Source organism: Garra rufa, chromosome 4 (assembly GCF_049309525.1).
Source record: "Garra rufa chromosome 4, GarRuf1.0, whole genome shotgun sequence".
NCBI lineage: Eukaryota > Metazoa > Chordata > Actinopteri > Cypriniformes > Cyprinidae > Garra > Garra rufa.
Window position 1 is genome coordinate 40,125,242 of NC_133364.1, and position 25,320 is coordinate 40,150,561.

General features: G+C 37.7%; 2 protein-coding genes across 2 annotated transcripts; one reads left to right on the forward strand and one right to left on the reverse strand.

The window, feature by feature from the left end:
• Nucleotides 1-1,555: 1,555 nt before the first annotated feature.
• On the forward strand, nt 1,556-10,085 carry LOC141334018 (uncharacterized). The gene is made up of 2 exons (XM_073839164.1): nt 1,556-1,748; nt 8,603-10,085. The coding sequence occupies exons 1-2, from the start codon at nt 1,592-1,594 to the stop codon at nt 10,003-10,005; spliced, it is 1,560 nt and encodes a 519-aa protein (XP_073695265.1). The 5' UTR covers nt 1,556-1,591; the 3' UTR covers nt 10,006-10,085.
• Nucleotides 10,086-15,335: 5,250 nt separating this feature from the next.
• Nucleotides 15,336-19,913, reverse strand: LOC141334020 (uncharacterized). The gene is made up of 2 exons (XM_073839167.1): nt 19,766-19,913; nt 15,336-17,062 (listed from the first exon to the last, which is right to left on the reverse strand). Exons 1-2 carry the CDS (start codon nt 19,848-19,850, stop codon nt 15,777-15,779), a joined length of 1,371 nt encoding a protein of 456 aa, XP_073695268.1. The 5' UTR covers nt 19,851-19,913; the 3' UTR covers nt 15,336-15,776.
• Nucleotides 19,914-25,320: the final 5,407 nt, after the last annotated feature.

Genomic DNA, 25,320 nt, shown 5'->3' on the forward strand with positions numbered 1-25,320 from the left:
ATTGTAATGTAGTTTACGGAAGTATAAATGTAAAATGAATATAAATAGTATGTTTTTCAGCAGCAGAAACACATTTTTGGATGAAGCTTGTGTACATTTTTTGAATGCCTGTAATTTATTTAGTTGTTATTTAATTATTAAAATGTTTAACAATCCTTGAAATACGTTTATTACTTGGAAAAACCTGAAACTAAATTTAGATAAGTATAACGAATGACATTGGTTTTTGCACATTTTATTTTTCTTTAAATTTATTAATACAAAATAGTGTGTGTTGTTCAATTAATGTTATTGTGTTTTACTTTTTTCCCTGGTATTGCCACCGAATACTGAAATTTGGGTAAGGGAGCAAGTAAAAGTGAGAGATAGAGATAAAGATGAGCTAAAAATGCGATTTTTGAAACCAATAGGAAAAATAAACACTGGGTTTGTTGTGCTTCTTTGTAGAACTGCACCATTTGGATCAACATTCGGTGCTTTTACATTATTCTACAAATATATTAAACAAACTTTGCGATGTAACAACAATTTCATTCCTATAAACATTTGTGCTTACCCATAAAACAAACGGTTTATGACTTTTAATTATTAATAACTTTCGGTTATTTCGCTACATTCTTACGTTGTGAATAAATAATTAATTTATACGTTTTTTACAATACTGTTTGAACGAGTTTAACTGACTTAAACGATTGAAAACAAACCGTTCTTCAGCAGAGTCTCACAGATGATGCAGGAGCGCGCCGCCGCTTTATGACGTCATCGTGCCGCCGCACCAAAATAAAAGTCTCGTTCAAAAGTCTATTAATTCTCAATAGCAAGTCTTATGACACAACAAAGGTTGTTATAATTTTTTTTACACCTCACTTATCTGTATGAGAGAATAAATCATTTCAAGCGGACTGAGGAGGGCAGCGATACGCCTTTGATGCTCAGTCTGCTGCTAATTTTAAAATAAAAAGACTTTTATTTTGGTGTGATGACATAAGGCTGCTGCTCGATTCTGCTGGAAAGAAAGGTTCGTGTTTTTAATACTTTAAAGTGTTTAAATCATAGCGTTTGATACAGAACGTATGAAATTAAAATATAAATAATTATTTTGTAATGTAACGGTATAGTGCGTCTATAATAACCGTTTTTCAGGAGTAAAGCACACCCAAAACATTATATCTCTATATAGTTGATCATAAACACTGTTTGGTGCCTCGTTAATTAATGTTTATATAGAGATATGGTTTACTATATAGTGAATGAATTCGTCTTAGTGGCTGTTAATGATAGAGAAACCAACTCAGTTATTAAATGATAAACACTCGAGTTACAGCATTTAAATCACAACTACAAACTGTTTTCATGAGAATATACTACAATAAATATAATCTACAAATCAATACATACCAAATGTAAATCACTAATGCCTAGTCTGTATGATCTGTGTTGCATTAACACTCACTCCCTTACTAGTGCGCTGACTACTGAACTAGGGAGCTGAATGAGACACACACAGAGATTTAGTGTGCATTTATTTATCTGTCTTTTAAACAGAAAACTCCTGCTGAAGTGACTGAGATCCACGTGATTCGCTATTAAGATGACGTTTATTAAAGATGAGAGAGATGACCTGAAGATTGAAGAAACATTCAGAGATACTGAGGAACAACAAACAGAGATGGTGTTTATTAAAGAGGAAAGTGAAGACGTGAAGAATGAAGAGGAATTCGATCATGGAGATACTGAGGAACAAACAGGTTGGTTTCTTTTGTCTTTGTTTTTACGGAGCCATTAGCTTTGTTCTTTTTCCAGGCGTACTGACCAAAACACCTAGACTCCTGGAAATAATGACATTTAAAAGGAATTAAGACTGAATAAGTTGATTTGTATATCAACATGATCATGAACCAAATGAAGGGAAAGGGGCCACAAAAACACTACAGAACAATAACCTGTATATACAGTGTCTTGCAAAAGTATTCACACCCCTTCATTTTTGTCATGTTTAGTTTTGTTGCAGCATTATGTTAAACTGCTTTCAATTAGTGATCCCCCACATCAGTTTACACTCCATACACCATAATAATGACAAAGCAAAAGCCAGATTTGCTAAATGTATTAAAAAATAAAAGACTGAAATAAGTAGATTGCATAAGTATTCATCCCCTTAACTCAGTCCATAGTTGAAGCAGCTTTACAGCCTCAAGTGTTTTTGGGTCTGATGTGAGCATCTTTGCACATCTGCATTTGTCAATTATCTGCCATTCTTTGCCTCACCTTTTCTCCTCTCCATCTCTGTCAGCTTGGACATTTTCTAGAGTCCTAGTTGTTCCAGTCGTCTTCCATTATGGAGAATGCTTCTGTCAACCTTCAATGCAGCAGATTTGTTTCTGAACTCTTCTCTAGATCATGGCCTTAACGCAAGTCTGTCACTGAGCTCTACAGGCAGTTATCTTGGTTTCTGCTCTGATCTGCATTTCCAGCTGTTAGACCTTTTCTGAGAGGTGTGTGTCTTTCTAAATCAGACTCATTCACATGAATTTGCCACAGTTTAACTCCACTCCAAGTGTAGGAACATCTAGAAGCAATATGATGCTCCTGAGTGTCCCAGAACTGGGTATGAATACTTATGCAGCGGGATCTGTTCAGTTTTTTTATTTTTAATAAATTTGCACAAATGTTAAAAACCTATTTTTTGCTTTGCCATTATGGAGTAGGGAGTGTAGATTGATGTGGGAGAAAATAGTAATTTAAAGTAGTTTAACATTATGCTGCAACAAAACAAAATGTGGAAAAAAATGAAGTGCATTTTACGTAAAATTACAAATTACATGGAAGGTTTTAAATCAAAATACAAATTTAAACCTTTTAGAGAAAGAGTATTTGAGTTATTCCACGAAACTGGTATATATTTTACTAAAATGTGTTACTTTTCTGATCACCCCACAACATTAATGCCATATTTAACTTAAATAAAATGTATTTAAAGTAATCCTTTTATTTCGCAAGGATGTGATAAATTAATCAGAAGTGATGATAAAGATTTATAATGTAATGAAGTTTTCTATTTCAGATAAATGCTGTACTTATGAACTTTCTATTCATCAAAGAACCCTGCTATACATTCTACTCAATAACAATAATAAAAAATATTTTTTAGCATCAAATTATAATATTAGAATGATTTATGAAGAATCATGTGAATGCAGTAATAATGCAAAAAAAATAGCTTTGAAATCACAGGAATGAATTAGATTTTAAAATATATTCAAATACAAAACAGGTGTTTTGAATATTAAAAATAGGTCGAAATTTTACTGATACTTTACATTAAATAAATGCAAGTTTAGAGACTTATTTAAATTTACAGCTCAAAAACTTTTGACTGGTAGTGTATGTTATAATTTGCAGTTGAAGATATTAATATTATTAAGTTGAGTCTGGTTATAGTAGTAGCAATAGTACCTAGTTTTAATGGGGGAGGTTTCATAGACTTGGCCAGTTCATCTTTCGGAGGTTTGTCAGTACAGACATCTGTTGCAGCCACTATTTGCAGTCTTCCTTAGGCTTTTTTTAAATGTGATGTGAATTACGTCGCATATATTGTGCTACAAATGTTGGTCATATCGTCAAGCCCTATGTAATAGATGAATGTCAGATTTGAGGACCGTCTGTAATAAATCAGTTCTCCTGGATGTAAATATACGCATCTAATTTGCATATTATGACATCATCATGGGGGCGGCATTATTGAATTTCATAATGTTCAGGAAATAGTAGATATTGAATTCATGTTTTGTTTGTTGTTGTCTTTTTATCCTCATTCCAAATGATCAGAAAAGACGGAAACCAACAATAAATCAGGAAAATTTACTCAATTATTACTATACTATATAGAAGTCAAACGCATGTAAAGTAGCCTAATTATTGATCAGTTCATCATAATATTCAATAATATAAAAAAATAATAGATATTGAATGGATGTTTGAACTTATTTGCACATTTTTTGTCTTTTATCCTTATTTCCAAAAGGCAAAGATTCCCCTTCAGAGTCAGAATCGGCAAATAACGTTTGCAACACATCCTCACGGTACAACATTTTATCAGCCTTTTGGTGCTTTTCTCCTCACAAATCTGACAATTTACTCAGACTCTATGAACTGTACTGCTTCCTCATCAATAAAGATCGCTTTCTTTCTCTGTTATTTCCTCCAACACTTTGAATAGGAACAGGACGTAATTTTGGTCTAGAATTGAACTACAATTGTCTGCCATCTAGTGGTAGGGAACACAAATGTGAAATTAGAAAAAACCTTCAATTTTATTAACGTGCATTCACACCGGACGCGAATTAAGTGGCAAGCTCGAGTGATTTACATGTTAAGTCAATGCAAAGACTCGAATAGCCATCCCGCGTTAACCAATCAGGAGCTTGCTCTAGTAGTGACGGAGGCAGAAATCCGAAACAACAATGGCAGACAAAATCACCGTTGCTGTCTGTGGTTCCTCGGAGCTGTACGATACATCTTTGGACTTTTGTAGAAACAGGAATAAAAGGGATCTTGCTAGGAATAAAGTGAGTGAAGAGGTCGGACAATCTGGTTAGTTTTAAAAAACGCTCTTTACTCAATTTAACCTACATATACATACATATTGAGACTACAAGCAAGCTAAAGCTGGCAAATTGAGCTCATTCACCTATTTTACAACTACTTTCCTGCTGACCAGTGGCAGAAGCCCCTACCTTGACGCGAATTCGCGTCTGTTGTGAAGAAAATGTCACGCGCGAATGACGCGAGTGAACTCAAATGTTCAAGCGTTCAACTACGCGCGAATAACGCGTTTTTTTCCGCGCAAGTCGCGTCCGGTGTGAACGCACCATTAGGCATGATGTCTTGTCACAATTTTGCGAGGGGTTAAGTCTTAGATGGAACTAAGATTGTTGTAAGTTCTAAAGTAAAATCGATTCTTTATGCCAAAAGATATGGAAACTGTAATGCATGCCCATTGTAATGCCTTATGTCTAGACAGAAGTCCTTGATTGACCGTTTCCAAAATGGTCAAAATGCTGCAGGTAGGCTGTTGATGAACGCCCTAGAAAAAGCCTCATTGGCTTCCATGAAAGAATTAAACATTTGCATGATCATACTCCTTTGTATTTTAAAGATTTTTTACATCCTTGTCAATCACATTGCTTTCTGCTGACCAGGGGTGCGTTTCCCGTACAACGATGTAACTCACTGGTTAACCTCCATAGTACGAGGCGTTGTTGTGGAAACGAACTAGCTAGTCACGACTAGGGAACCGGTTCCCAGTGTTTCAATTCCATCGAATCGTTTGCAAAATTTTCAAACGATTCCCTTAACGATTCCAGTGAGCACGAATGACATCATCACGCGCATTGCGTAACTTACGCACGTTGCGTAGCTTACGCTCAGTCAATAAGCATTGGCGCCTAAGCGGAACAAACGCTCAAAAGTCTGGTTGTATTTCACCAAAAGACGAAAATAGGGCAGCTTGCAATACTTGCAGCGTAGATATTTCCTCAAAGGGAGGAAATACCACTAACATGCTAAAACATTTGCGTACACAGCATGCAATAACAATAAAAGAATGTTGTGTTTTCAATCTGCTCCGGACTAACAGTTCTCAACCCAGCAGCGGCAGCAGCAGCAACAACGTTAGCATGTCCTCGGCTAATAAAACTGCAGGACTCATTCATTCCCGATATACATTTTCTAGGGAGATGACAAAAATTCTCAACCGTAAGTACAAAGCCCCAAACAGAGACAGTTTAACTATGCTAATCAACAATTTGTTGTCCCTTTTCTTCCGTATGAGAATCGATAAGGGAATCGATAAAGAATCGAATCGTTAAGCAGAATCGAAAATGGAATTGAAATCGTAAAAATCGTATCAATTCCCATCCCTAGTCACGACTGTTTCCCGAACACCGCCGCATCTCCGTCGTTGGAACCACATTAGTTCAACAACGTAGGGCCGTTGTTAATGACGTCACCGAGTAATAACTTCGGCTATTTAACTGATTAGAGATCTCAGCTATATTGCTATATTGAAAATGCAGCTATATTGAACATGGCACCTAATGACTCATTTACTATTTTTTGTTCCCTGTCATTTCGCTTTATTTGATGTTTGATTCAGCGCGGGTTCTCTCTTACGTCATACTCCGGGGTTCCCTCAGACACTTTTCATAAACAACGCTTATAGAGGACGCACAAAAATATATAGATTAAAATGCATATATTTAGATTCAATGGAAGATATAGATTGTACTGTTAGCTTACTAATTGTGCCCAAGAGCATAATTTATTGAGCTCATATGTCTTAATAACGAGAAACTATGCTTCTAACCACAGGTCGAGAGCTGTAGTTCGAACCACGTAAGTTTTTGACTCTGTTTGCGAATGTTCGTTTGAACTATGGTTTCAGGAAACACCGAATCGTTGAACTATGTTGGTAACGACGGAACTTACGACCATAGTTGGCTAACAATGCTTTTGGGAAACGCACCCCTGGTGTGTCTAATTCAGTGATTCTTAACCGTGTTTCTGGAGCCCCATCTGTGCTTGCTGAGATTGTAAGCTTTAGGCTTTTACTTAAACACTTATGTGCAGCATTTTTGATCCATTCGTATAGTTTTGTAAGTGCAATATAAATCAAATGAGTTGAGATCTTAATTAGCTGCTGCTGCAAGTGTGTTTGATAAGGGTGGAAGCTGAACTTTGTAGAAATTATCTCCAGGAACAGGATTTGGCGAAACTGGGCTGAACACTCAGGGGTTAATTTCCTAAAAGCGCTGTTAACCAACGGTGGTTGCATCTTTCTTCGTTATGTCGTTTGTCATATATATTAAAGGGCCACTATTATGCCCCTTTTTACAAAATGTAATATACACTACTCACATGAAGTTAGGGATATTCAACTTTTGGGTGAAATTTTTGGAAAATGGAAAAAGTTCTTGAAAGTAGGGCATTTTAGTAGAAGCATGCTTTGGTAATTTCTTCATCTCAAACTATTTATTAAAACAAAAGCTAACCACAGTGGTGGGTATACCACAACAAAAAATTCTTCTTGTGTGTCCTTGAGCATTAATTTCAGCTTGACAACAACTATTCATGCTGTTTACAAGTCGACTTATTATCTGCTGAGGCATGGCATTCCACTCTTCTTGAAGGGTCATTGAGGTTCTGGGGTGCGAGGTAACAATCCTCTACACGATGCCTCAGCTGATCCCATAGGTTTTCTGTGGGGTTCAGGTCTGGAGAACGTGCAGTCCACTCCATTTGAGGTATCCCAGCCTCCAGCAGTTGTTTGCTGATGATGCACCCTCGATGAGCTGGGGCATTGTCGGCTATGAAGATGAAATCAGGCCTGTGTTGCTCATGCAGAGGCACAATGATTTGATTATTATATTATTCAGGTAGTATTAGCTTGTTGCAGTACCATTTACAAGTTGTAGGGCAGTTCTGTAATGACTAGGACACACCTGCCCAGACTGCAATGGCCAGAGAAACTTGCATGGGCCAGGAAGCAATTGCTCTGGACGAGGAGCCAGTGCTGTTCTCTGATGAAATTCGATTAACATTGACCAGAAATGATGGCTGCCAATGCTGTTGGAGATGTCAAGGAGAAAGCTATGCATCAGCCTCTGTTGTCACCAGATGAGCCTTTGGAGGGAGGTGGTGGTGTTACAGAACTGCCCTACACCTGACAAGACAATACTACCTGAATAACATGATTAAGTCATTATGCCTTTGCATGAGCAACACAAACTGTGCCATAGCAAGTCCCAAGCCCGAAGGTAAAAGGAGGAGGTTTGGGCAAAAGGCTAGCAAGCCATGAAAAAAAAGGTCTTACTACAGAATCGCCAACAAGGATTTCAACGGTTCTGGAAAAGGATGGATCTCCGGCTGAAGATGCCATAAAGCCGTGTAGTAAGCCAGACACTGGAATCTACCAGGCTGAAGACCATAATTTCTACCAGAACCACCATGTTCGAATCTGGAAAAATTCAGATGGCAGCGGAGATGAGGAACTATAACATCAGCATCCTCTACATGAGCAACACAGGCCTGATTTCAACTTCATGGACGACAATGCCCCAGCTCATTGAGGAGGCATCATCAGGGGATGGCTGCTGGAGGCTGGGATACCTCAAATGGAGTGGCCTGTACTTTCTTCAGAATTGAATCCCATAGAAAACCTAAGGGATCAGCTGAGTCTTTGTGTAGAGGGTCATAACCCTACACCCCAGAACCTCAATGACCTGAGGGCAGCCCTTCAAGATAAGTGAAATGCCATGCTTCATTCGGGTTATGGAACTCTTTAGCTCCACCAATGGCATGCCTCCAGGAGCTTGACTTTTTCAAAAGAAGTGGTACAGCTACATCTCATAAAATGAAAGGCTCTTCAGAGACAAAGGATGCTATATTACTATATAGGTACTTTACAGTGAGATTGGCAGAAACCGTGTGTGTGTCCCCTTTAAGTAGAGGTTCTGAGTTTACAGGTCTAAATGTTTTTATGTCTGTTGCTTTATGCCATTAAACTTGTCTTAACATGTTTTTGTTTTGTTTTTTACTCTAGAGCTGATGGCGCTGAAAGAGGAGAGTCAAGAACTGAATGAAATGGAACAGAAAAACTTTGTGAATGGTGAAGAATCTTTTACCAACTCGAACACTGATAATACAGAGACTATAAACCATAAAGTCCAGATGAAAGTTCACACTGGAAAGAGCCCTTTCAGCTGTGAACAATGTGGAAAGAGTTTCACTCGAAAATACAGCCTTAAAAAACACTTGAAAATCCACACTAAAGAGAAGCCTTACTCTTGCCAACAGTGTGGGAAGAGTTTCGCACTAAACGTACAGCTGAAGATTCACATGATAGTTCACACCGGCAAGAGTTTTACACAGAAACAACCCCTTACAGACCACATGAGAGCTCACACTGGAGAGAAGCCTTACCCCTGCAAAACATGTGGGCAGAGTTTCTCGGTAAACAGACAGCTTCAGATTCACATGAGAATTCACACTGGAGAGAAGCCGTTCACATGCTCTTACTGTGAAAAGAGTTTTAAACAGTTAACTGAATATAATGTCCACATGAGGAATCACACTGGAGAGAAACCTTACTCCTGCGAACTTTGTGGGAAGAGATTTAAGCAAAAAATAAGTCTTACCACCCACATGAGGTGTCACACTGGAGAGAAGCCATTTGTTTGTGATCAGTGTGGAAAGGGTTTCAAACGTAAAGCACACCTTAGTAATCACATGAGGATTCACTCAGGAGAGGACTGTTTTATATGCCATCAGTGCGAAAGGAGTTTCACAGACAGGAATCACCTTGAGTATCATGTAAAGGTTCACATCGGGGAGAAGCCTTACATGTGCCATCAGTGTGGAATGAGTTTCACAAACAGAGCAAACCTGGAGGATCACATGAGAGTTCACACTGGAGACAAGACTTACACCTGCCCTCAGTGTGGAAAGAGCTTCACAATTAAAAGAGATCTTCTTATTCACATGCGACTTCACTCTGGAGAGCAGCCTTACAAGTGCCATCAGTGCGAAAAGAGATTCACAGAGAGGGATCACCTTGAGAATCATGTGAAAGTTCACATCGGGGAGACGCCTTTCTTGTGTCCTCACTGTGGAAAGGGTTTCACATACAGAGCAAACCTGGAGTATCACATAAGAATTCACTCTGGAGAGAAGCCTTACACCTGCCCTCAGTGTAAAAGGAGCTTCGCGGTGAAAGGAAGCCTCACGCTGCATATGAGAGTTCACACCGGAGAGAAGCCATGTGTTTGTGATCAGTGTGGAAAGGGTTTCACGAATAACGGAAACCTTAAGACTCACATGCGGATTCACACTGGAGAGAAGCCCTACAAGTGTGTTCAGTGTGACATGAATTTCCCATATCACATAAGCCTGAAAAATCATTTGCAAACTCATTCTAGAAATAATTCCTCGTTTTCCTCAGTGTGACGAGGTTTAGAAAAAGGAATCATTTCGTAAATCATCTGCGGATTCACTCTGGAAAAGAACAGTTTAATTGTGATCAATGCCTATTTGTATTTTTTTTAAAGTAGTAAGATAATAGAAAATGCATAAGTTTGAAACCAAGACTTGGTTAAGCTTCATCAGATTGTCCACCTTATGACTACTTTTTTATATGCATTATTATTATTTTATTTTTTTATTTTTTTTTTGCATCCCTCATCTTTAGTTATCACTTTTATACTTGAGCCTTTTTATTTTCTTTTGAGTATGTTTACTGCACTGAGAAAAATCTTCTTTTCTGTAGTTTTGAATTTTAGGCGGTTGAGGTAGACACCCTTTAATCTAGATTGTGTAGAAGTGTTGCTCATTGTCATATATGTTGGTCAGTTTTTTCTGCAAAACACAAAAAAACTTTCCCTAAAAGCTCTTTCCACACAAAAAGAGACAATCTCAGAGGCAGTTGGTACTGTTTGTGTCAGCATATACAGAGGCAACAAAAGTTTGAGAATGCTTCTGAATTGGTTTAATGCTGTGTGTTCAATAAAGACATTAAATTCACAAAACTGTGGAGGAAAAGAGTTTCTATCTTGTTGACCTTGATGACCCACAACTGATTTCTTTGTTTTATGAGATGTCCCTTGTTTTCCAGCATCTGCATGTATGAATCCTTTACTACACTGACTGTATGGTTATGAGAGCCATCCTTTATCACTGAAGACAACTGATGAACTATAACAGTGGGTGAAAACATTCACTGAAGCAATGCTTCAAGAGAAAAGACAAATTTCCTGCATTTGGCCCGAGTGTTGAAGTGAGCGTGGAGACATTAGCAAAAAGTCTCATGATTTATTTCCAGAACATGAAGCATGATGGGATACACTATGCCTTGGATAATGCTCCAGTGCGGATTTAGTGCTTGTTAAGCCGAGTTCAGACTGCATGTTTTTAGCCCCGATTTTGACTCGCCGACAGGTTTTGAGAAATCGCCGACAAATGCCCGAAATCACAGGCAAATCGGTGCTCGTTCACGTGAGTGACAATCACACAGTGTGAACTATCAAAGACGCCATCTGAGAGAATCGCCGACACCAGTGAGATATTTGGCATGCTAAATATCTGGACCTGTCGGCGATTCAAAATCATGCCGTGTGAAAAGTGATCTGACTGAAAATCACATCGGCGATTACCTACAGCCAATGAGACAGCAACATCCAGGCCAACGGGAAGTTGGGGGAGGAGTTACGAAGGTATAGACCACAATATCAACAAGAATAGTTTCGGCTTATTTTCTTTTCGCTGCAAATGAGTGCACATGCAATTTGTATGACAAGTTCCTGCGGGCCACCATTTTTTTATAATAATCCCAGTCTCACGTGAGAACTTGCACGCCTGACCTCGCGTTGTTTCCATGTCAGTTCTCGTGTGTGTTTGGTTGTGAGACGTAGTTTGCGGACCGGGACAAAGTTGTCGGCGATTCTTCCTATTGTAAAGTCACGCAGTGTGAAACCTCCTGTCGCCGATCCATCGTGCAGCGTGAACACAGCAGCGACGGCATGCTACCCCAGATAGTCATGCAGTGTGAAAACATCTGTGACGCGATTGCTTTGAAAATCGTGCAGTTTGAACTCGGCTTTAGGGGCACTGCTCGTTTTTAAGAACTAAGACTAGTGTTAATTTCGTTAACGAAAACTAACACAAAAAATGTTTGTTGACCAGCTTTTTCCCATGACTGTCGAGTTGAAAGACGAGACGACAATAAAGTCAAAACTAAACGAAAACTATATCTTCATGCAATTTCATTAATTAAATTTTAAATTATAACTTTACCAAAAACCTCTATTTTCATCAAAAAGGAGACAAAATGTTATTGTGAAATGCTCTAGCAGAATTGGCACTAATTAACTGAATATAGTTCATATGCAGTGTTGCCAGATCGGGTTGACGATTTCCAGCCCAAAAGCTCACCAAAACCCGCCCACTTCAACAAAAACCAGCCCAAATTTTAACTGCCAAAATAATGAAATAATATAAATAATATAAAAGAATAATGACAAAATAAAGATAAATCAATTTCACAGGAATATGGATCAAAACAGTCCGAAAATATGCGTAAAATGTCCAGAAATCTTTTCAAAGTGGAAATTAACCCATGACTTTAACCCTTGGAAAAACGCAATAATAACCCGCCCAATGCATTATGCTCCGGTCCAAGCCGATCAAAAGAAGCCCAATCTGGCAACACTGTTCATATGTGATTTGATCTTTCATGGTAAACAATTATTGATAAAATTGTTCTGTGGTTTCTGGAGTAACCCTTCTACAACAGATGAGAAGCTCGAAGATATCTACATTTCTGAAGGGAGCTGCTGACAGACGTAGGAGACATTGGTAAGCTGTAGAGGTTGCGATAAAGCAAAAACTTAGTGAGGGGAAACTTATTACGGTGCCAAACGATGCACTGTGGAGGAATTATGATCTTGTCCTTACGAGCATTAAAGAGCTCCGTGGCTACATGCAGTTTAGGGCTTGCAAAGCTGTCTTGTCTGTAATAAATCTCAGAGATAAAGATATTTCTTGCTGAAGCTACTTTTTGTTATATCTGTTTGATGCTTTACACAACAACTTTACACATCTGTTTTTAGCCTTACCATTCCCTACATTGCTCACTATTTTTTTCTACAAATGCTTACCAGCTTATTTGCGAGACAAGAAAGAGTGTGTCGGCTCAAATCTGCCACCTGAGGGCTGGTGCCTCATAGGAGATGGGGGGTTCCCCTGAATGCATTATGACCCCTATCGTGAGCCGGTTTCTACCCCTGCTGAAGCACAAGGTGACTTGGACATCACTCCAGAGCAAGGTGTGTTGTTGAGCGGGCTTTTGGCATGCTGAAGGCAAGCTGGAGGTAAATTTTTCTTAAAGCTCTGGAGGCGAACCCCAACTTTGTTCCCCAGTGTTGTGACATGCTGTGTCATCCTTCACAACATGTGCTTTGCCAGTGATTTTGCCATAATTGAAGCTGAAGATGTGATCACCAATGATGATGATGTCGCCAATCGTGAAGAGAATGCAGAATGTCAGGAGATTTGTGGTGATGCCATGAGGAGCTAAAGTTATTTTTGAAAGTGAACTCAATTTGATATTGCAGTGACTTACCATAGACCACAATAGGTGGAGGAAAAAGGAAAAGTACTGGAAAAAGGCTAAAAAGTTCAAACAGACTGTACATGCTAATATGGCTAGTAAAATTAGCAGCACCAAAACTTCTGTTAAAGTCTCTTCGAGCGCCTTGATTACAGACAGTTTTCACGATTACCTCAAAAAAGACAATAAGCCAGAAGAGTTTATGCTGGCAGAAGAGGAATTTCCATGTCTCCCTGAAACTCCCTTCATGTACAGCATACCTGCATAAGCAGTATTACAAGGATAACTTCATTGTTGTACAGCCAGTTTAATACATTCTTGCTACTAAAAACAAACACAGTTTCCAATACGTCCCAGTCTTAAAGACATACAGCAACTGTTAAGTAGAAAGGATATCATTGATAAAGTTTTTGAGGGTCATCAAAGACCAGGGGACACACATTCTGGACTATATCGGTACAGGTCCTCGAGAGACGGGTCCTTTCTCAAGGAGAATTATTTTCTTGTCGGGGGAAAAGCCAAGAATCATACAACATTTTTGTGTGGATGATTTTGAGGTCTGTAACCACCTTGACACCTCACAAAAGAAACCTAAGCTTTGTGCTGTTTATTGGGTATATTAGCTAACAGGGTAATCAGCACTGACCACAATTAATAATAGGTTTATAAATGTCTTGCTTTTCCTGATCCACTGTGATGACACATCAAGGATGTGTAAGCACTGGTCACTGTAGTATGTGGGCAGTCATAATTGATAGTCACTGGATAACACTCACCGCTGGGGGGGTTACATGGGACAGTCGGGTAGGAAATAGTCTTGTGTAGCCAGACCTTCAGACTGATGACAGAAGGTCTGGGAACCTTGGCCGCTTTGAATGGCCAAGGCCTGCCCAAGAAGCCATTTGATGGATAACTAAAGCAACCAATCACATTTCATTTCACATGCACGTCTCTTAATTAAATTTGAGACCATTGTACTAATCCCTTCTTAAAATGATTCAAAATCTAGTGATTGTGAAAGGAGAGGAGGAGCTGAAGGATCTGGGGCCGGATTCACAAAACATTCTTAAGAAAAAAATTCTTCCTAAATGCCATTTTCTTCTTATTTTCTAAGTTAAGAAAAAAGAAGAATAATATTTTGTATATACCAAAAATTCTTCTTAAAAATATTCTTATATTTTTTCTTAAGATGGATTCAAATTCTTGAAAAGAATCGTCTTAAAAACCATTGTAAATAACTTCTTAAAGTTAGGAAAGCCACATATTTGTTATAAATTCCAAAAAGTAAGAATTATTTCAAAGTAGTTGCTATATTCAAGCATTACAACAGTACTAGCTACATATAATACATATTACGACTATTAATGGGGATGTGCACAAGCTCTCTGAAGTGACAGCGATTACTGAAAATGTAAACAATGATCAGTCAAGATTAACCTACGTGTTACCCTACTTTTTGCTGACGTCAAAACTCAGTAGCAAAACATAAAAACATGAAGTCGAGCACCAGTCATGGTTGTGACGAAAATAGTGTGCATACTTGTTATGATTATTAGGATAATCTGCAGAAACCAGTCCTTAAAGTGCGTCTTCAGCCATGTATTCACTCAGATAAAGATGTATCATTTTCTTAAGAAAAAAATTTGTTCTTAAGAACATATTTGATAACTTCTTACAATTTTTTTAAGAATTGCACTTCATAACTTTCAGAATTTATTTCTTAATAATATGTTCATAAATCTGGCCCCTGCTGAGCACATATGTAAATATATTAAAAGAAAAAACAGCCTCTGCTTTGAAACTGAAAAACTTTATTCAGCTTCCTTTTTTTACCAACAGTTGAATGTGTATGTCTCATAAAAAAAAAAAACATTTTGTATTCAATACAAAATTGTATTCAGAATGATGGTTAGGGCATAGATAAAGTAGATAGAGTCCATCAACCCCCCTCAAAGCTTCACAGTCTTTACAATTTCGGTGGTAATGTAAGGCAGCTTATGATTTCTGTTTAGTGTCTGATGATCACATTATTTTACATGTGCATAAACAATGCTTACTTTGCTTGCTTCTGCTTCTTCAGCTGGGTTTTTGGATCTGGAGATTCGGTACTCGTTCAGAAGACATTATAGGATAGTGCCCCCTCCCATATAACAGTGAAAACATGGATTGTTTTCTTTATAAATCAGTTTTCAAACAACGTACGTTTCTGAGAAAATATGTAAAACTAAAGGCTCCTTGATCAAACGAGTAAACACAACTACAAGCAAAATATACTTAAAATACACTAATTACTTTTTAATTTATCGGCCAAATATACTTAGACTATTCTGTCAGTATAAATCACTTAGGAATAAGTGTATTTTTAAATATATTTCTATAAAGTAAACTAAAAGCATACTTTCTCATTTTTAAGTTTCAAAGAGTATACCAGCAGGACACTTGAAAATACTTTTTTTTGTAAAGGGATTCTTTAACAAACACAAACAGGGTTTACATAACTTTTTATTTGTATGTCTAGATTTTATGTTTTATTAGACTATCACAATTGAATTGTCTTTCTCCAGAGTGAATGCAACAATAATTGTTGAATTTTCTCCCTTTCCTAAACCTCTAGTCACACTGAGGACATCAGCAGTTTCTCTTCAAAATGAGTTTGCATGTGCCGCTTCAGTTCTGTGTGATACGTGAAACTGTTTTCACACTGAACACACTTGTAAGGCTTCTCTCCAGTGTGAACTCTCAAGTGAGTCTTAAGGTTTCCTTTATTTGTGAAGCTCTTTCCACAGCTAGGGCAGGTGAAAGGCTTCTCTCCAGAGTGAAGTCTCATGTGATACTCAAGGTGTCCTTTAACCATGAAGCTCCTTCCGCACTGAGGGCAGGAGAAAGGTTTCTCTCCAGAGTGAATTCTCACGTGATTCGCAAGGTTCGCTCTTTGTTTGAAACTCTTTCCGCAGTGATGGCACATGAAAAGCTTCTCTCCGGCGTGAATTTTCACATGATTCTCGAGGTGATTCCTATCTGGGAAACTCATTTCACACAGATGACAAATAAAACATTTCTCTCCGGAGTGAATCCTCGTGTGATGATTAAGGCTTTCTTTATAACGGAAACTCTTTCCACACTGGTCACAAACAAAAGGCTTCTCTCCGGTGTGAACTCTCATGTGAATCGTAAGGTGTCCTTTGATTTTGTAGCTCTTCCCACACAGTTTGCAGGAGTAAGGTTTCTCTCCGGTGTGAATCTTCATGTGGGCATCAAGTTCTTTTTTCTGTTTAAAACTCTTTACGCACTGAGAGCATATGAACAGCCTCTCCCCGGTGTGAACGCGCATGTGAACTTCAAGTTGTCTGTTCAGTAAGAAACTCTTTCCGCACTCAGAGCATATGAACGGCTTCTCCCCGGTGTGAACTTGAATGTGATTTTTAAGATTTCCTTTTACTGAGAAGCTCTTGCCGCAGTGTTGGCAGGGGTAGGGCTTCTCTCCAGTGTGAATCCTCATGTGAATTTTAAGATTTCCTTTTCGTGGGAAACTCTTGGCACACAGTTGGCAGGTGTAAGGCTTCTCTCCAGTGTGCACTCTCATGTGGGCACTAAGTGTTTTTTTCAGTGTAAATCTCTGTCCACACTGAGGGCATGTGAACGGTTTCTCTTCGCTGTGGATTTTTAAGTGGATTTGAAGGCTTTGTTTTCGACTGAAACCCTTTCCACAGTGTTCACAGGTGAAAGGCTTCTCTCTGGTGTGAACCCTCATCTGGACTTTAAGGTTCCTTGTTTCTGTTTTATGAGTCTGCAAGTGACTAGAAGATTTTTCCTCAGTCATGAAGTCATGAGTTTTCTCATCCTGGATTTTCTCTTCCATTTCACTCAGTTCTTGACTCTCCTCTTTTAGGGGCATCAGGTCTGAGGTGAACCGAAACAAAAACAAGTTTAATGGAACAAAGATATGAAAACATTTAAAACGTAAATTCTGACAACACATATGCTAGATCCTGTAGACAATAAAAAACAGAAAAAGGTGTAAGATGATCTCAGAACCTCTTGTCAATATTGTTGATTCTTTGCTTTCTTAAGGACACGTCCCAAACAGTTTCAAGCTGGCAGTTATCAAACCCTTTATAAAAACCCACAGTAGAGCACTGGATTGGAAAACCACAGGTGCCCTCACAAATCCGACCGGAGCAGGTGGTTTTGCCTTAGCTGTGGGTGAAACTGGGAAACCATTTTTTAAACTATAGCAAATAAACTGTGATAATATGAAAAATGGTGTCTTAATAAATGTTGGTTTGACTGTATGTAAGATTGTCGACTCTGTAGAACAGTGTCAATGGAAAGTGAATGTTTGGATGAACCCCAACTACCACATTTCTTTTGCTTATTCCCACAAAAGCTTTTTTACATTCTGCCATTGTGACATGACAGAATATATACACAGACTGCTTTTGATAACGGAAAATGAAAACTTTTAAATAAATTTAAACTATTCTTTATTTTTACATTGAATTATGTTATTTCATGAACATCAATAAAAAGCATTGCAAAACAAAATACTTAAATACAAGAAAGTACATTAGTAAAATCTTATATTTTGTGCTCAATAAAATTGCATACTATGAATACACTAGTTAAAAGTTTACTTTTACTTTAGTAGTACTTTAGTGCAACTGTGAAAGTATACTAAATACAACTGATATTTAAACTGCTTTTTAGTACATAGCAATAAAGTGTACCACAGCAAAATTATACAAAGGGTTTTCTTAGTGTATTTCATAAAAGTATGTTTTGAATGCTTAAAAAAATAGATCAATATTAGTACACCTATAAATAGTTATCCTAAGTTTAAATAAATTGGTTTTATTTAAAATATATTAGTAGTGTAATAGTTAAAATTACATTTTTTCCAAATGTGACTTAATATAAATATACTGATTAGCACTAACAGGTAAATATATTTTAAGTGTAGTCAGATAAATTAGAATTAAATCGATTTTACTTAAAATACATTAGTAATGTAATGGATCAAATTAAATTTTTCCAAATGTGCTACTTAAGTAGACTTAAATATATTTAAACTAGGGCCGGGACTTTAACGCGTTAATTTAGATTAATTAATTACACAAAAATAACGCGTTAAATTTTTTTAACGCATTTTAATCGCACTTAATTTTTCACCGCGGAACGTTTCTCACTGAATGAGTTTCAGCGGACCGATTATACTGGAGCACCAACTAGCGTTCCTCAAGTATCACCTCAATGCTTTTACAGAAGGTCTACCTACCTATAGGGTACCTGAATTTCGGAAATGTAGGCTAGTATATTTCTAAATATCCCAGTGTTTCCCCTACCATTATCTTAGGGGGGCGCGTTTACAATGTCTCCTCCAAGAAAACACGGACTGGATCGCGGACTCCATTCATAAAAACCTAATTTACTACAGCGCGGAATGCCACGGAATTCGTCGATTTTTGGATTGATAAATCAAAAGTTCGTCTGTCACTTAATTCAAATCGCGATATGGACTAGTGTCTGTGAAAACTGAAATGCAAAAAGACCGTTTAAATATGAATCCTGCATGTTCCGTTTGCCTCTGTATGTTAGAATGGCAGAGACGCGTTTTTTTTTATTGCACGCGTGATGCTCCCGTTAATTTTTGGCATTTGCATCTCACATGAACAGATAGACTCAATCTCCAAAGCTACTGTCAGTGTCACTTTTACCGTTTCATTTGAGAAAACTAGCATCATATCATACTTTACACACAGAAACTTCACCGCAACCTGTCAAAATAAAAGTACGGTTTAACATGAAACAGAACAATATTCCTATTTAAATAATTGACAAAAAAACAATATATATGATAAAAAAATAAATAAAACAACATGATTAACCACTTAATTGTAGAAAAAAATACTATGATTATTATTTAAATGGTAAATTATTATTATTTATTGATTTTAACAGCAAACCTCTGTTTGTTTGCCAAAAATTAAAAAGGTTTATTTTTCATTTGATTAAAAATAAATAAATGTTTATGCTTTCATTTGATTATGAGAAAAATTAAAACAAGAATTTCTTAAAAAAAAAAAAATAAATAAAAATAGCAAAAGATTGTAAAGCCCTATTGTTCAAAATGTTAAAATAGAGAGTTTTGGACTTATTTTTTCACTGAAATAAATGTTTTCGTTATTACACAAAGTAGGGTAAAGTACCGAGAAAAAAAAGTATGGAAACCTAGGGGAAACACTGTATCCTATTGCTACACTTAATGGAAATATTGCACTGGTCTGTTGGACTTGGTTGAACAAAAATAAACAATATTTTGTTGCTTAAGTTTATGTATTCAGTCATTATTCAATGGTAACTAAAAATCCATATGAAAAAACTTACTTCTCGCTGTTCTCAGGTCAAATATTTATATGCGATTAAAATGCGATTAATTTCGATTAATTAATTACAAAGCCTCTAATTAATTAGATTAATTTTTTTAATCGAGTCCCGGCCCTAATTTAAACAGATAATTGTTTGGATTTTTTTTTCCTTCATAGTGATGTCAAACAAAATAAAGAGATTCACGAGAGAAAGAAAGACTTTGAGAATGAAACCAACCTGTTTGTTCCTCAGTATCCTCATGTTTGACTCCGAATTCTTCTTCAATCTTCACGTCTTCACTCTCCTCTTTAATAAACGGCATCTTTATATAAGCATTTGATGTGGATCTCTCTTGCTTCCCAAGGAGTTTTTCTGTGTGTTTGGACACTCTGTCATAATTAAGATGGGAATAATTAAGTAAGAAAAAAATAAACAAAAAAACACCCAAAAACACAGATTATACATACATTTTGTATATATGCACATATTATTTATATTTGACGTGTATTGATTTGTAGATTATATTAAAAGGATTACATTTCAAAGACAACATTGTGAGTGTATTTGTGATAACAGATGTTTGTGTTGTTGCATTTACACTGGTGTACTGCAGTTGTCCTCAGTCTGCTGTGATTCCAGCACTTACAAACAGTCAATCATGTTTTACAAGCATTTGATTCAGTTAAGGCTGAACTGGTTTAGAAAAGCTCAGTATTTGAAAAGGAACAAACAGCATGTTTATGATGAACAACTTCACTATATAGTGAGACCTTATATGTTACTCATGTGTGGATGTGCTTTACTTATAAAAAAACTATGTTCATTAATGTTATTGGATACATTATAACACTGCATTCAAAAATCATTCATGCATTTGAAAGTTCTCTATAAAACTGTCTAAACGGGTTGCACTGATTGAAACTCTTAAAAGAATTCAGAACACAAACCTTTCTTCAGCAGAAACACAGATGCAGGAGTGTGGCGCAGCCTTATGACATCATCCTGCCTCAACAAAATAAAAGTCCTGTTCACACACTAAAACTAAAAAAATCTCAAACAGGTTCTCATTCATTGAAAATTGATTTACAAACATAATTGTACTCTCCATAATAAAAGATGCATAAAAGTAACAAATTCATCTTCTGTCAAGAACATATGGTCTGTCTTTGGTTTTATTGATGAATTCTCTTTCATATGAGCAACTTTTATGTCAGTTTTGGGCAGTTTAAAAGAAATTGTTAATTGGTAAATTTTTCTATGTGTATTTTCTTTATTCAACTAAAAAATGACATCATATACAGTTGTTACGTTTCCACTTATTAAGAGTGGTGTTCAGTTTCTAGATGCAAGTTGCATTAACCTGCTTACTAGAAACACAGGAAGATCCATCACAGGAAACATAACTATTTATGATATCAGTGAAGTAAATGTTGTTTTGAGAAGAAGATACCTTGACTGTCCAGTTGCACCTGTAGAAACTCTGAGGTGAAGATCAGGAGACTCTCCAGCAGATTCTTGATTGAGATCAAAGTGTGGCGCTATTCCCAAAGTTGCTGAGACAAACTCTTACTCAGGAATAGAGAGAAGTGTTAATCTAAGAGTAAGGGCGGGTTGAACTCATTACTATGGATGATGTCAGCATGCTCATTAACTATGCACACTGTGATTGGCTGATAGGGGAGGAGTCTCTGTCAGAGATTTATTCATAGAAATATTGTAGACCTGCCATATTCAAATAAAGGTTTAAAAACTGAAAAGAAATGCAAGAACAGCTTTTACTTCTTGCCCAAATTGTTAATGAAAACAAGGATATAATCAAGTGAAAATCTGGAGTAGGGATAATCTCAAATACCAAAAAAGATCCATGGGAAAACGTGTGTTTCTAAAATGTTTACGTTCCGAGGCAGATTGCCTGTTTTCTGACATATTTTGGCATTTGGTCCTTTTCACTACTCCTAATGTTTAGCAGATTTAGGGGCTAATTTTAGTGCTAAAACACTTTGGGAAATACTCTTAGAGCTAAATTTTGGATTGATGCCCATTATTTTTAAGATTTTCTCCTAAATCGGCAAGTTATGAGCTACACTAATTGGCCAAAAGAATTGGGACACCCCTTTCTAATGAAATGGTACTGCTTTAGTAATTACCATGAGAACAAATTCTTATGTTTAAGCATATAATGATATTCCAGGGAATTGTGTGTTCCTAATTTTATAGCAACAGTTTGGACAGGACCCTTTCAAGGTTCAAATATTATTGATGGATTCAGTCAGTGTGGAAGAACTTGACTGGTCTTAATCCCAGCTGAACACCTCTGGAGTGACTTTATATGCAGACCTTGAGCCAAAAACTCTTCACCAAACACCAATGACTTGTACATACACTATATGAACAAAGGTTTTGGGACACCATCTTCTTTAGAACAGAAAAAGGCACTTCCAAAACTGTGGCAACAATGATGGAAGCTGTTAGAATAAAGTATATTCTATAATCACCGAGAATTAAGATTCGATCTGAGTTGAGCCACACAGCACAGGTACGGGACCCCGGAGCCAAGAATGACAGACACAGCAATAGTGCATTTCATTCAAGACTGGTTTATTGGTGAAAGGTAGTTGGTATTTATTAGTAAATATAGGGAAGTGAAATCAGACTGTCAGCAGAAAGATGGAAAGGGTACGAGATGTCCCAGACAGTCCCATGATCTGTCATTACATCATTGTCTATATTCCAAATACAATAGAGAACACAAGTTACAATGTTAAGACACATATTACAAAGGACACAGGATGTTATAGAATCTTACAATGGCCACTTTAAGACAGAATGTCTTACATTGCTGAATCTGCGACTGACAACAGTAATTTTATTACTAACGAAGGAGGGCAATTAATAGAATCACTAGTCGCTAGTGGAATGTTAGGTCGTTCCATGGTTGTTTTAGCAACGGTGGTTACAGAAGTAATTATCGGCGCAGAGTGATTGGATATACAGTACTGATCACACTGTATATTTTGGTCACGGCAGCGTCATTTCTTTCGCGGAAGTACGAAAATATTGAGTCTGTTTATGACATTTATTTCAATTGTTACTGCATGTTGAAAGATTTGTGACCAGTAAAAGATGGTGCTTTAGGGGCGACCCGAATGCAGTTTGGCGAAAGCTGGACAAGTTTGGCGAAAGCCCAGAACATAGGTACACCACCCAAGGTCACGGATACGATACATGTACTACAGTTGAGGTTGAGCAATACAGTACAGGAAATTTGTGCACAAAATTACTAACCACTAACCCTTTTCTAAAAGTGGAAGATGGGGGGTTCAGTATCAAGACCATTACCGGGGGAAACGCCAGTCGATTTTATGTACCGAAATAATCAGGGATTTTACACAGAACCGTACGTTAGTAATATGGTGGGTTGGTCTGAGCAAATGAAACCACAAATTGAGACACCGTATCCACGAGAGGGTTCATTTACAGACGATGGCATGCAACTGGCCAGGAGTCTGGTAAAAGAGGGATGGGGAGACCCAAATTGGGATTATAACTATATGACAAAGTGTTATAGTGTCTGGCAAAATATGAAAAGAATCTGGGATGAAGGTCCAGAGAAAAAACAGGTCACGGCTTATGTGGCTAGAGTGACAGCAAAACCCCCTCCCCATTGCATGCCTAAACCCTCAGCTCCGTCTGCGGATAAACTTAAAACAGTACAAGACCAACCGTCCGACTTAAATCCACCTAAAGCCAATCAGAAAGCGATGATTTAGTTGAGATCAGGTAACGGTATTTCTACTAGACCGATAAAAATGGCAGATATGGAAGCAATATGCAAAAGCTTGCCTTCGCCTCAGAATCCCAGCCAATTTGTCACTATTTTGAGAACACACACAAGATACGCACATTTCACAGGGGCAGATTATAGAGCAGTTTTAGCAAGAACTTTGGAGGCAGACATTTCTGAAACAGATTTGATTTTAGCCTGTCCGACATTTGATCGTGATAATGATGTGATATCGGGCTCAGCTACTGCTGCAAGCCCTCACGAAATTTTCTGGAAAAAGCCTGAAAATCATGACACTTTCTTTAAAGAATTGAGAGCTTTTTTGGATAAGCGTGTAGGCAGTAGACAAGATTTATCATTTGCTGCGAATACTAAGCAGAAATCGAAAGAATCTGCCTCAGATTTTTATCTGAGGTTCAAGAAAGCATGGACTGAAGAGTCTAAACTCCCAATAAACCATGCAGCAATGGGGCCATTGTTTACCAACACTTTATTAAACAATATGCAGCCAAAGCAGGCTCAGTTAATCAGAATAACAACCACAAATTTGCTTAATATGAGCACAGATAAATTGGGGAAGCGAATTAGGGAACTAGATTCATCTGGGGGATTTGTAGTTAAAACAGAGACGGCTATGTTCACTGGGCAGAAGCCTCAGAATAACCAACATGACCAGAAAACAGAAGTGAAACTACACTTGGCTCAGCCAAAAAAGCCAAGAATAGTATGCTACCACTGCGGGTCTCAGTCATGTTAAGTGAAACTGCTGGGCATTGAAAGGTCAGATGCAGAGAGAGCAAAATAAGAGGAAGTTTTACCCACAACAGAGAAGCACAGCAGCAAGCTCAGATTACCCAACCACTTGGCAATAGGGAGGCCTACAGAGTAAGGTCAGTTCCAAATTGTCCAGAATGACCCTCACATATTTGAATAATGATGAAGATTTGCCTTATTTTACATTAACGGTGCACGGTCAGCCTCAGACTTTCCTCCTTGACACGGGGGCTGACCGGTCCTCAATGACGTTTGCGCACTACGAGGGTCCTATTACTGGTAAAAAAGTTAACTCTGTGGGAATTTCAGGAACTGACATTGAATGCCCTGTCACTCCTCCTTTGGAGGTTAGAGCTCCGGGGTTAAAGCCATTTTTTCATGCATTTACAATCATCCCAGGAGCTCCACTAAATTTATTAGGGCAAGATTTGATGCACAAATTGAATATGGATATCAAGTTCACTGATAACCGAGTTATGTTTTCCTTCCTATCAAGCTTACAGGCTTCAGTAAACCCCATGCCGGTCTGGGAAGAACTCAACGATTCACAAGTAACCACACCCAAGTCTGGCTTACCACAAAGGGTAGAGACCATGATTGATCCATCATTATGGTCACAATATAAGGACCATACAGGTTTTATTGATATGGAACCTTATAAAGCTAAGCTTAAGACTGACAAACCAGTCTACATTAAGCAATATCCTTTGTCCAAAGACAAGGAACTAGGTATTAAACCTTTGATTGACAATTTTGTCCAGCAGGGTGTCCTCGTGCCAACACATTCACCATATAACACACCCATCAACCCAGTGGTGAAGGCTGATGGGAAAACATGGCGTTTGACTCAAGATTTGAGGGCCATAAATTAATTGATAACACCACTTGCACCAATTGTACCTGACGTCCAAATTGTAATTAATTCTATTCCATGTACACATGAATATTTTACAGTCATTGATTTGTGTGCAGGTTTTTTCTCTGTACCTGTGCATCCAGAGACTCAGCCTATCTTAGCTTTTACCTTACATAACATGCAGTTCACCTGGACACGCCTTGCTCAGGGCTACGTGACCTACCCTGCCAGCTTCTCGGTAGCTGTGCAGAGGACAATCGCTAAAATGACTTGCCTTCCACAGTCTGTGTATATTCTGGTCTCGGCTGAGACCAAGGAAGACTGCGAGAGAGCATCAATCGTGGTTTGCAACATGCTGGCGGAGGCCGGATTCAAAGC